Raw genomic sequence first — 12937 nt, forward strand, 5'->3', positions numbered from 1 at the left:
TGCTGGGCCTCCATTTGTCTTTGCAATTGTTATGGTTATATACAAAAGATGATAAGAAAATAAAAACTATAACCCAATAGGCATAGCTGCTAAGTGCTTTTTAGTGGATGTTAGCTAGTTTACGTAACATCCTTGGGGAGGGGGAAAGGAGGGAGAGTGGGGTGGTGTCTAAGGAGGAAGAAAAACAACGGACTTTCACATCTTTGGCCCTACTTTAGCCTGTAACCTTTTCAAGAGTTCATATGTTATCTGGAGATAAAAATCTACATATAAACTCAATAGCCACACACAATCCTAATTATTATGCTCTGTTCAACTCAGGAACTAGGGAGATAAATTGAGTGGTTCCATCTGGGTCCCAGGCAGCAGCAGTGAAATGTTCCAGTAGCTTAGAATGTGGGAAAGCTCATAGCTCTGTCACTCGGCCTCTATAAATGAACCTCATCAAGTTGTGCCCTAGCCTGAAGGGGTGATGTTTGCTGTCCATTACAAAGATGTAACATTTATTGAGATGGGATTATGAGCCATTTCGCCAGTTTTAAGTGGATTTCAATCTTTTTGGATACAGGAGAGGGGTTCCTGAATTTGGTAAACAGTGAAATTCTGCCATTGGGTGCATATATGCAACTCCTATTGGAATCAATGGGAAGTGCATGTGCACTTGCTGTGGCAGAATTGTCGCTCTACTGTAAGTATGTTGCATGAGCAGTTCTAGGCACTGTGGGTTCCCTGTCAGATTGGAATCTGGGGGGGGCTGCTTAAAGCTCCTTTTTCCTGGGGGCTGCTTAAAGCACCTATACTCCCTGTGGCTCAATACATTTTTGTAATAATTCTGTCAATTGGAACTTTGCTTTGATGGGCAGCCTTGCACACTGGGCACTAGAATGGCATTCTGCACATTTTATTTTTTACTAAAGACTTCAGCCCAAGCCATGAGTACCCCTTTGATATTGCCTGACAGCTAAACTTAGAGTGGGCTGTGTCAGGGGAGAGAGGGCTCTGGCGTTGAAGCATTGGAGTCAGTGTGAATTTTCTGTATACAGGAGGAGATGCTTTAGATTTGCTTTTGTGAAACCAATTCTGCTATGTCAAGGCTAGCAGGTATTAAAATCCAATGCGGGGAAGGAGCATGGCTAGGGCAACTGGGGGATGAACTGACTCATATCTTGCTGGTGGCAATGCTAAGGAGCTACCTTGCTGAACTCAAAACTGTCATGACCCTCAGAAGTGGGGGTGAGGGATATATGTTGTGGGCATGGGGATGAGGGGAAGAGACTAGAAAGGAAAGAAAATATGGTAGAAAGGCAGAGAAGGGAAAAGGAGAGCTCACATTGGGTGCACATAAGAAACAGTTTAGAAAATCTCTTGAGCATCTAACCCTGCACTAAGTTGGAGTTGGAGCATGCAAAAGGCTATTTGCATCAGAAATGCTGGTAGTGGGGACCCTTCTCACTACCTAGAAAGAGACCAGCTTTTGAAAATTTCTGCAATAGTTTCTTCTCATAGTTGCCTGGGATCACAGCAGCTTTGCACCCCTTTCTGCACCCTCAAGTAGTGGCAGAATCAAAGCACAAGTGCAGGTAGACCTGGATATGTATATACACACTCCCTGTACCCCATATCTCAACTCAATCACCCCACCCCCAACTCGAGCTTTCACAGTATTTAAGAAGACTTTAACTATAAAGCATCATTTTAGTGTGGTTACTGAAATAGGCATGTGACCCTCCATGAATTAATGTGTGTGCTTTTATTGTAATCACCAATTATTCACCACTACTCCCAGAGAGAGAGAGAACTAGGAAACATTGGTCTTGGTTGGATTTAGTGGAGGGAGAGGAGAAGGATAAATCCATTATTTTTTAAGCAAGAAAAGATTCCTAAGTGGAAAAACAGATCTGCACCTGTATTTTTGATTCCCTCCTGGAAAGAGGAATGTGAAGGCAATTTTATTTGTAGGAAAAAACCTTTCAAACTTATTATTAGTCCATGGACACTGTGTTACAATTGGAAATCCAGAGTAAACATTCAGAGCTAAATAGTGACTTTAGGCACATCCCTGAGCAAGGCCTGCATGGACTCAGGAGCATCTCTAGGTGGCACTGTGGCACCTGTCAGTTACAACTCCTCCCCTGCTTGCTCCTTAAGGAGATCACTCACTGCCTCCCACACTAATGCAGCTACTTTGGCCAGTGAGTAAGGCAGGATGGAGTAAAAGTTTTCTCCAGTCTCTGCTCCTTCCCACCCCCTACTCTAAGGAGGGAGTAAATCGGTAATAAGCCCTCACTCCTGCACATTCAGACCCAGTGTCCAGCTTGCACAAGTCTTGGTAAATGCTGGGGGGTCTTAGTCCCCTTGGATGACGTGTAGCCTGAATCCCAGTCTGGTCTTAATGTTTTTTTTGGTCAAACAAAAATTCAGTTCCTGGTGGCAGCATCAAAACTTGCAGAAAGTGAAACGTCTAAGCAGTAGTTCAAAGTGACAGAGCGCAAACAGCGTATGTCAGCCTGCCACTTTAGTCGAGCAGGACAGCTGACAGGAGGCGATAAGAGCCAGGGCCAGTCTAGCGAATTGCAAACAAACAGGTGTGTAAAAAATGTAGAACTTCGAACAGGAAACCCTGCCCCATAGTTAACACCCTCCTCTCCCCATAGGTGTAGTTTGACTTCTGTATTTGGAGGGGCAGCTCCAGTCAGGCCAACAAGGCTGCACATTGGGGGGGGGGTGGGCGCAAATTCCACGCCTGGCCAAGGCTTGTGGTTTGAGGGGGCAATGCCCCCCTGCAAGCCCAAACTACACCCATGCCTCTCCCCCTCAATCCTGACCAGTACTGCTATTGCTGAGAGTTCCTAGAGCACTAGAAGCGTGCTAGGCACTTTACAGACAAACCCAAAGCCAGTTTACTTTGCAGTACATTGCATGAGACAGCAGAGAGGCTGGGAACACATCCAAGCAGCCACTGAACAATGAACAGCAGCAGCTGATAAAGAAAACAGAAAGCTTTGAATGAGCTGCCACAGCTTGTCCCAGTGACAAGCCAAACCCACAACACTCTGAAGAGTGGCTGGCCAGCTGTTGAACACACGCAGGGTCTGATCCAAAGATCACTGAAATCAAGTGGGAGACTTTCTATAGACTTTTAATGGGTTTTGGATCAGACACTTAGGGCTCAATTCTGCACCACTGAAACCAACAGGAGTTTTGTCATTACTCTCAGTGAAAGCAGAATTGCATCTTTAGTTATGAGCAGAGCCAATTCCATAAAGAGCAGGCTTCTGTTAAGAGAATTGGGAATAACTAACGAGACCTTTCTTTACTAGAGATACAAACAATGGAACTGTTCCTGTTATCCTTAATCAGGCAAGACACCAACTGACGGCAATGAGCTGAGAAAGGATTACAGCTTTTGGCTCCGTGTACATAGAACATGTTGTTGTTTCCACAATGCAGCCAAGTTCAAACAAGAATTTTGTTTGTCTTCTGTTTGATAACATGAACATGCCAAGGTCTGATTAATCATCAAGTTTGTGAATTACAAAAAGAGGTACAGGTATACTATAAAATAGAAAGCGTACAACGCCATATAAAAATAAAATGAAATTAATAGACTGTGGCTATCTATATAGAGTTTTTTAAAAAAAAAACTCAACATACAGACCTTTTTCAGGTTTAGGGATAAAATTCAGCTCAATCTATATAGGGTAAATCCAGGGGAAATTATTTCTTGGTTGAAACTGCTCTGAGTGTAGACCATTGTAGCAGAGCAGAATTTGTCCCTTCTTGTTTAGCTGCAAGATGCAGCCTTCACTTGGCTTATAAGAAACCCAGAATAAATTTTAAGTAAAACTCAAGCAGCCTCGTATCTCAATGTGTAATCAAACATTAAAGAACTTTAACTAGGACCCTCAAAATGGGGTAGTGCTTGAAGGAGGAGAGCTCAGAGGACATAAGCCATTCTTAGCTGGACTTACTGCAATGTTTATTTATCTGCTGTTTAATGGTTATGCACCAATGATTTGAGGGGGAAAATGGACTTCCACAATACACTACTTGCACAGATTTGTATAAATGTAACTGGGACATTTAATAAAGAAATAGCAACATTTGGGGTTCAATGCCTAATAATCAGTGGTCCATTAGCCAAGCATAATGTTACTAGGCCATCAAAGAAGAATCAGGTGGTGGGATTATTCCAACAGGAAACGGGTGCCATCAGGCTATTTTCAACATCTATCCTGGCCTCATTGTTTTATAGTTAAACAGATGGTCCCTTTACTAATCCCTGTTCTGACAGCAGGTTAGGAGCATAGATACCACAGTCTGTTGCTTCACATATTCCAGGGACACCTGAAGGTCCAGGAAATCCTGGCTGCCCTGGAGGACCGCTGTATCCAGGGGGACCTACTGGGCCTGGCTGGCCATCTTTGGCAACAGCAGGATATCCAGGAAAGCCTAGAAGAAGAATGAAATAAGTAAATTACATAAAGAAAAGGGGAGACTTGATGGAGCTGAGTCCTCTCACCCCAAAATAGGGCCTGATTTTCCTTTTGTTCATATTGGTGTAAATCAGTCAGAGCTCCATTATTGCTGTTGGAAATACACTAATGTAAAACTGATCTAAGAGGAGGTCAGAATCAGGCTCATGGCTTGAAGAAATTCAAGAACATCAGCAAATTGTAAGTGTGAAAAAGATCAACCGGGAGCTAGCTAGTGAATCAGTCTAAGGAATGTACCATCTCTGTTAGACTCCCCCGTGTGTGTGCTTCCCCTCTGCATGTACAGAATGAATCCACATGAAATAACTCCCCTTCACAGGATCTACCCCAATCTGTACAAAGGACCTCAATCTCGTTCTCACTGAAATCTAGACACTTGATAAGGGCAAGTGAATGCTAATACACTGACAATTGTGCCAGGATACATAGTCATCCCTACACAGTCTTGCACTAACTAGAGTTGTTTGGCGCATTTTAGATTACATATACTAATGTTGACATATGCTGTTTTGCTGAAGCTGAAATGTTTTATGGAGCCATATCAATTTTGATGATGTTTCTGAGGTCCAGGGTTTTTATCACTTCTGACCAGCACGAGAGAGAGAGAGAGACCCAAATTGAAAACCTGATGTTTTCAATACAAAATTGAATGTTTTGACAATTCTGCTCAACAAAATCATGCAAAAAAGGTTTTGGGTTTGTTCCAGTGAAGAATGAAAACAAATTCTGAAACCTTGAAAGTTGTTGTGAAATGGAATTATCCTCTGGCCAGGGCTAGAACTATTTCAATTTCAGGGGTAGGAAATCAGATTTCTTTCACCCAGAGGGGTCAGGAGAAAATAACTGGGATCTGCTGTGCGACCTTTTCTTTGAATTCCCAAACAGTCACTCTCTTGAGATTTCTTTTACCAAGATCCTGCTGACACATACCCCTGTCAGCATACATAACAAGTGCCATTCAAACCTTTACAGGTTTGTACAGTGACCCAATTAGCAGAGTGGTATCCCTCTATTTACAACAGAGAATATGTGAGAGTTGTACATATTTTAGTGGCAATCATCTTACAAAAAATAACTGCTTTTATTAAATAAGGTGCACATAGATGTTTCATAGCTGAGTCTATAAACAGTTTGATGGTGAATAATTGAAAAATATAGAGCAAGGTAGTTAACCTCAGATAAAACATCTTGGCCATCTCTTGAAATGCTCTTTACCTCTAATGCCTTGAGATCCATCTGGACCAGAAAGTCCTGTGCCTGAATCTCCTCTCTCACCTTTCTGGCCTCTTTCTCCTACATAGCACAAAACACATAAAGAAACCAGAATGAGTGAGGGATTTGGTTTTAGAGGAACATTGCTTATGAATTAATCTAGGAGCATTGTGTGTTCCTACCTGGTTCCCCAGCTGCTCCTTTAGCTCCAGGAAATCCAATAGGTCCTCTTGGACCAGGTTCACCTTTAAATCCATCAAGACCTGTTTTTCCCTATTGAAATGATATAAGTGGTTTTAATTTTTAAAGGCCAAAACCAGTGTGTTTGCCATCATCATGAAAAAACAAACAACCCTCCCCAAAAAAACCAAATGGCAATCTAAGAAAATGAAAACAAGCAGCCAAGGAATCTCAGGACTTCAGAATTTCACCTGAAAGCAGAAGCACTGACATGTAGTAAGAAACTCTGTTCTCATTGTATGTCCAGACTGGACATAACCTGAGCTATCAAATAATTGACTGTTTACATTTTTCCTATCCCACTCTCCTATGAACACTCTTAATGGGAGGCTCCAGGCCTCAACATAGGAATTCAGGGTCCGATGGATCAGGGCTGGACCTGGACAGAGTATGCTTACATTCTGTGTCTGCTCTGCTCCAGTCAGCTAGAAAAAACACTGCTAGAAACTGAAGGCAGAGCACCCACCCACTTTTTCCAGCTGTTGCCATCTCTTCTGATTGCAAGCTCTCCAGGGTGCCATGCCTCAGCGTGCCAGAGTGGTTTCTTGGCTGGCAGTTTCTGCTTGTTACAACGCTTATCCAGCATCCACATTAGATGTCATACAAGTAATGACTGACATGGACAAATACCTAGTGTGCGTGTGATCTGAAGGGAAGAGCACACACTATTTTATGACACAGTCAATCATGGCACTGGGGGAACAAACAAGGATCTTACAGACTGTACATACCCACACTGGCTGAAATCCTGGCCCCATTGAAGTCAATGGCCAAACTTCCATTGACTTCAGGGAGGCCAGGATTTCACTCTCAAGGCCTGCACACACATCCGCATGCACACTGTATGTATCGGTATCATAGCAAGTTCTGACCTTTTTCCCTGGTGGTCCTGCCATTCCACGAGGCCCTGGGGGGCCAATTAGTGTCATGTTAGCAGTAGGACAGGCACTGGCACATTTGTATCTGATAGCAGCTGCATATTGGGCTAGCTGAGCTCTGATCACATTACGACACAGTTCATACACCTGCTCCTCAGGCATCCCAGGACCCTAAGATGAAAGTATGAATTTATAAACACAATGGAAATAGCATTGGGATTCTGTCTGAGTATCTCCCAACAGTATTCATTATACTGTGTGCATTCACCAAATAGTTTGGATGCACATTTTACCTCCTATTGGTTGTTCTTGAACTGCTCAATTTGACTATTCTCCGTGTGCAACAGGTCACCCAAGTCACATAGTATTGTACCTACTCACTGATTAGACAACAGCAAAGACACCAATTTGTGCCAAATCTGAGGAGGATTTATGATGGGTCCACTTGTCCACAGACAAAACTGAACTTTGCTAAACCAAGGCATTTTGGACAAGCCTTTATACAGCCATCACATAGAAATAAAACTTTCAGTACTCACCAGTCTGGGCTGGATTTGAACTAGCGGCCCAAAGAGGAACGCCTCTTTATCCTTAATTTCCAGGCTTAATTTCTTTAATGTTTACACAATACACTTTGTGCAGAGACTGAGAAGTAAGGGCAGTGCATATTCAATAGCTGTCCCTAAAGGTCTATAAGCAGCAGCAGCAGCAGCAGCGAGAGAACATGCTGACATTCACAAGCAAAACCACCAGCCCTCCAATAACTGAATAAGGAAGTGCAAAGAAAAAGAAGGAGCTGGAACATACTTCAGGTCCCCAAGACCCCGGAGATCCAGGAGGCCCAATTGCTCCATCCTCTCCAGTGCGGCCAGGGAAACCTCTGGGCCCAGGTAATCCAGGGACACCTCTTTGTCCTTTTGGACCAGCAGAGCCAGGAAAGCCACGTTCTCCTTGCTATTGGGGGAGGTGAAAGGAAAAGTTTGAAGGGAGAAAAATAGCAATGAGCATGAACAAAGAGGCACCTTATGTGCCTTCATCTACCTTCCTCCCTCTCTCCAGCCCTGTCTGGCTAAACTTATCCTTCACCATCACACCTGTGCAGCACAATTCTTACTTTTCCTTGGTGTTTTGTTCAGAGCCTTTTCATTCTACCCAACAAGTCCTATAAATAGCAGGATGAGCATTAGAAGAACGAATGATATCAGATTCCTGTTGGGCTGTGGTGGAACATCACTTGCCCAGAAGCTATGTGAGGCTGTGCCTGCTATCCTCAAATCTTAATGTCACCCTCCCCCTGCATGCTGGCGAGAGAGACTCTGCTTAAATGCTGACAATTAAACGATGGTTAATTTTATACATCCCAGATCACCAATACCTCAGCCAGGTCTTTTCTGCTGTGTGAGGATTTGGTAATTGAGTACAGAGTATCAGGGAAGGCTGAGTAGCAGATTCATTCAATTTATTTATCAGTTATATGCACCACAGTGGTTTACCATTAGGGAAGCTTGGCTGCATGGCACATGCATTAATTCCTTGTGGACATTTATTCATCTGGTAGGGCCTTTCTGACTTTTAAAGGAAGGGTTTTCATCGGGAGATGGTTCATTTCAGGTAGGCTTTCATAAGTCTGGATGGTGATCCAAAGCTTATCAGAATAGGAGAGACACCAACCTCCTGGACATTCCAACTGTGCCCACTTCTCTGGCCTTCGTGTCTCTCCCCCTCCCTGTCCAACAGACTCCAGCTACTTGAATGTTCATAGTCCTTGGCATCACCCAAATAGTGCAGGAGTCTATTTTCTAAGTCCAGACACAGGCAGGAAAGCCACTCCCAATATACATAGAAGAAGTCAGTTCAGGGTGAATTTTAAGTATGGGTTTGAAGAATTAATCAGCTGGTTCTAATGAAGGTTTACACTCCCGGTTGGGCTCATGAAGGGGCAACTCCTCTACCCAGCACACAGTGTCAGTAACTAGCCTTCACTGTAGCTGCTTAGTTGTGAAGGAGTAAACTGCCCCGTTTGTGGAGCAATAACCTCGATGCTCTGTGGCTGCTCCTGCATTCTCAGGGCTCCAGTAAGCCCCAGTGACTGGTTTGCTGCCCAGAAGCAAGAGGCCATGGTCGGTGGTCCACAAAGTCATGGATCCACTAGTCTTGGCTCATGCTACCTGCAGCCCACTCCAAATGCAATATACGCTGGGATGTGGGGCACAGCTGCATGGCCTGCATGGTGTGCAGGTCCATATGTGAGCTCTCCTAATCCTGCCCCCAGCCTTCTGTAGCAGATGACTCCTGGATAAGAGTGCAGGAAAAAGGATATGGACCTAGCATTGGAAGCAAGATAAATATCTCCCTGTGACTGAACCTACCCACAATGGACAAAAACAAACATAACATACTTGTCCTTTGTCTCCTCTGTCTCCATCATCCCCCTGTCAGAGAGTAATTGAAAATAGTTTTAAAAAAAAAATCAGGTTTATGGAAATCGGCATTTACCAAGTACTTGAACATAAGCTTTAATTTCAAGGGCATGGGCCATACCTGGGGTCCAGCATCCCCAGTGGTTCCTTTTCTTCCCACGTCACCCTGTAAAGGAGGAATACAGTTTATAGCTGTGCACAGTCTCTCAGAGGAAGATTTCCTATGTTCGTTGTTTGTGTTGCCTGCTCCTTCTGACTAAAACACAAAGGGCTAGATTGAACCCTGCTAGGCTTAGCCCTGTATGTATGTTGCAGGGAGGAGGGTTTGTAGCTATCTGCCCCAGAAGAAGGGCTTAGGAAAGAACTGAGACTCTCATAGGCAGTATGATCTAGTGGTTAGAGTATAAAAGGGGACTGGGAATCAAGACTTGTGTGTCCTATTCCTAGGTCTGCCACTACATTGCTGTGTGGCTTAGGGAAAGTCACAACCTCTCTGTTTCTCAGTTTCCTCATCTGTACAATAGGAATTCCCATCACGCAGGAGTGTTTGAGTATTAATCAGTTGTTAAAGTGCTTTGCGATCCATGGATAAAATACATTATTCTCCACCATTGCCTCCCCCATGCCACAACCTTAGGAGCCTGTGTCAGGACAATCCTCCTTGCAGGCAAAAAGGACTCAACACAGCTCCCTTCAGAGTCTGTCACTACTGCTTCTTTATTGGCCAAAGAAGGCAATCAGGTGAGATACAAGATGCCCCCCACCCAAAGTTTACTGCCTCCACAGTACTCCTATGCCTTCCAGTCTCAGTGAATATAGACCCAAGGTTATGACATGAATTCTGACCTGCTGTGTGGCAGCAGAAGCACCACAGCGGTTTTAAGTATGCAAGTCGGGTTTGTGGGGAATATAAGAACATCTGAGTCATTCCCCAGAGCCTCTTAGCCCTAAGCTCTGTTACCATCCAAATCATAGCTGAAATCACTCATTCTTGGAACACTTCAGGGAGATTTGTGTGCTGTAAATCCCATTCATAAGCCAGAGACGCACACCAGTGCCATTATAAAGTCATTACAGTGCAGCTCAGCAATAGGAGATTTATAGTCTCCTTTCCCAAGTATGTACTTCAAAAGCAAATAACAAGCCATACCTTTGGGCCGTCATCTCCAGGCTCACCTTGAGCCCCCTGTGGGAAAGATAGGAAAGAGACTGACATAACTTACATAGAAGACTGAATGAACATTTTTCCTATTCACCTTTAACATGGGACTTTACCTTTTGGCCTTTTATTCCCTTAGGGCCAGGGTCACCTGGTAGGCCAGGATCCCCCATCTCACCTTTGGCTCCCTGTATGGAAAAGAGAAAAATCTTTAACAGCTATCCACAAGTTCTTTTATGTTGTGCAGTGATGCACCTCCTAGGCCTGAGCCCAGAGTGAGCACATCCGCTTACAGAAGGATTTTTTTTTTCATATGTAGTTTTCTGTATAGGGCAGATCTTGGAGATGCACAGTTATACTTTAGCATATGCCTTACCATGGAACCTGGTCTACCTGGTGGGCCTTTTGGACCTCGCTCGCCTTTATCTCCCTGCAAAGACAGTTGAAAGCCTCTTTAAATGTCCTTTTCCAAAAAGGAATTGATGTCAGACGTTGATCTATTTCAGTACACTTTATCCCACAGTTAAAATGATCCTTTCCAAAAGAGGGCTTTTAATTTAGCCATGTTGCAACACATGGGAGCTTTTTTCTAGCGGTGAAGAAAACTACTAACACTTCTTTTTCTAAATGATAATCCTCATTTTTACAGGGCACATGGCCAACAGGAAAGCTAGAGCTTGGAACACTGCTGGATTGATCAATAATGTTAATGTAACATAGCAAGGGGACCTGGCCTCCCTCCAAGATTAATGGAGAGGGAAGCAGAAGCAGAGGGGCAGGACAGGAAGTATAAAAGGCGGGTCCTGCAGCTCAGGTGGGTTGGAGCTGCCGAGGGAGAAGGATGCCTCCCACCTGCTGCTATAGCAGGAATCTGAAGAGGACCAGCCAGAGCTGCCAGCCAACCAGGGCACCAAGGAGCTGCTAGTGATGTACTCTGGGGAGATGGAGGATGACCCTTGAGACAGGTACACAATGAGGGGAGTATAGGAAGCAGCCCAGGGATAGCAGACACTAGTCTGGTTGTATGGCCAGCAAATTAGTCAGTATATTTCAGTGGGATGCCTGCTGACCCAATGGTGGAACTCTCTGCCACTCTTAGGGCCTTGGACTGGGACCCAGTGGAGTAGGGTGGGCCTGGGTCTCCCTACACCCTACTGCCAACCCCAGCTGGGGGTGGCAGCCTTCCCACCTTAGGCCAAGAGGCCTGGGTTTGTCTACCATCTGCCTGAGCTAGGATGTCAGGCAAAAGGCTGCTTATAACTCCACCCTACCTGAGGGCCCAAGCCCTGAGTCCGCTTAGTGCTTGGCCCTGCCCAGGGGCTGAGTTCCAGTGGTGACTAATCCCCCATCCCAGTTGCCTTTTACAGTACATGAGTGAGGGGGCGTGGCCTCCCTTGGAGATGGATGGGGAGGGACGGCCACACACTCCTACAATAATTAAACATAACCACACTCTACTGAGCTTGTCATTTTGGTTTGACAAACTTTCATCTGTAAGTTTGGACAGTGTGGGTTCTTGTAGTGGAGGATCTTTTTTGCTCTCATCTTCATGCCATAATTTTTAGACCAATTGTAAATGGCCAGCTCATGGTTTTCTTGTTTTCATTTAATTATCAGGTTGTTTTTACCTTTGGTCCAATGAGTCCAATCTCTCCTTCTAATCCTGGTACTCCTAAAGGACCCTAGGAGACAATGGAATCACTCAGGATATGGTTTTATTGCCCCAGAATGGATCAATTTAGCATTATGAACTAGATCTTACATTTTCTCCTGGAATGCCATCACTGCCTGGTATTCCTGGAGATCCTTCATTGCCCTGAAAATTGTAATATTAATATAATCAAAAGAGCAATATCATCTCATAATTTCATTTAGCACATCCTCACCTTGTGGTACACCATCATCTCCGGTTGCAGCATTGTACAGGGTTCTTGTCTCTGGCAAACCCCCACTGGGCTCTCCCTGGGACCTGAAATGACCTTTTTCAGCCTGCATCTTCTCCCACTGAATGTTCTGTGACTGCCAAGTCACAAAAAATTCTAAAACTCTTCTGAGGTAGCATCAAAAAGTCCAAACAAACCTTCAAACTAATAATCCTTCCATTGCTTTCAGTCTTCACTGTAGTTCTTTTGCCTGACATCCTAGCTCAGGGCTTCCCCTACAAAAGCCTTACCTGCGCCTTCAGGGTTCTTCCTCCATTGTTTCGTGGCCGTTAAACCCTCTCCCAGAGCTTCTCTCCACCTGCATCCTCTGCAGTCCCTCTCTCTAAGTGAGCTGCCTCAGTCAGCTTATAAGAGCTAGCTCCGCCTCCTCTAACCAGGAGGCAATTAGTTAATCACCCCTCAGGTGTGGAGGATGGCTAAAAGGGATTCTTTCCTGTGCCTTGTAGGTCTTAGGGGTTAAGACCCATCACTCTTCCCAGCACTATCAACAATATTACAGAAGATCTAGTCTTCTGGTTTTGTTTGAATGAATTTAGTACTCCTAAAGATTCTGGCTTGACAGCCCTGTAGTCCTTCATTGAACCACAGA

General features: G+C 44.5%; 1 protein-coding gene across 1 annotated transcript in view; it reads right to left on the minus strand.

Annotated features, from left to right (window-relative positions):
* Positions 1 to 3924: 3924 nt before the first annotated feature.
* LOC137166574 (collagen alpha-2(IX) chain-like) overlaps positions 3925 to 12937 on the minus strand; it is a 41149-nt gene continuing 32136 nt past the window's right edge. The window contains exons 17-28 of the mRNA XM_067568350.1: positions 12168 to 12221; positions 12034 to 12087; positions 10782 to 10835; positions 10522 to 10593; positions 10397 to 10432; positions 9368 to 9412; positions 9226 to 9258; positions 7634 to 7780; positions 6821 to 6997; positions 5891 to 5981; positions 5712 to 5789; positions 3925 to 4452 (exon numbers count right to left, since the gene is read on the minus strand). Coding sequence (XP_067424451.1) covers positions 4256 to 4452; positions 5712 to 5789; positions 5891 to 5981; positions 6821 to 6997; positions 7634 to 7780; positions 9226 to 9258; positions 9368 to 9412; positions 10397 to 10432; positions 10522 to 10593; positions 10782 to 10835; positions 12034 to 12087; positions 12168 to 12221 — 1038 coding nt within the window. The 3' untranslated portion in view covers positions 3925 to 4255. The remainder of the gene's footprint in view (positions 4453 to 5711; positions 5790 to 5890; positions 5982 to 6820; positions 6998 to 7633; positions 7781 to 9225; positions 9259 to 9367; positions 9413 to 10396; positions 10433 to 10521; positions 10594 to 10781; positions 10836 to 12033; positions 12088 to 12167; positions 12222 to 12937) is intronic.

Source organism: Emydura macquarii, unplaced genomic scaffold (genome assembly GCF_026122565.2).
Source record: "Emydura macquarii macquarii isolate MOO-44397 ecotype Brisbane River unplaced genomic scaffold, CSIRO-AGI_Emac_v2 contig_2890, whole genome shotgun sequence".
Taxonomy (NCBI): Eukaryota; Metazoa; Chordata; order Testudines; family Chelidae; genus Emydura; species Emydura macquarii.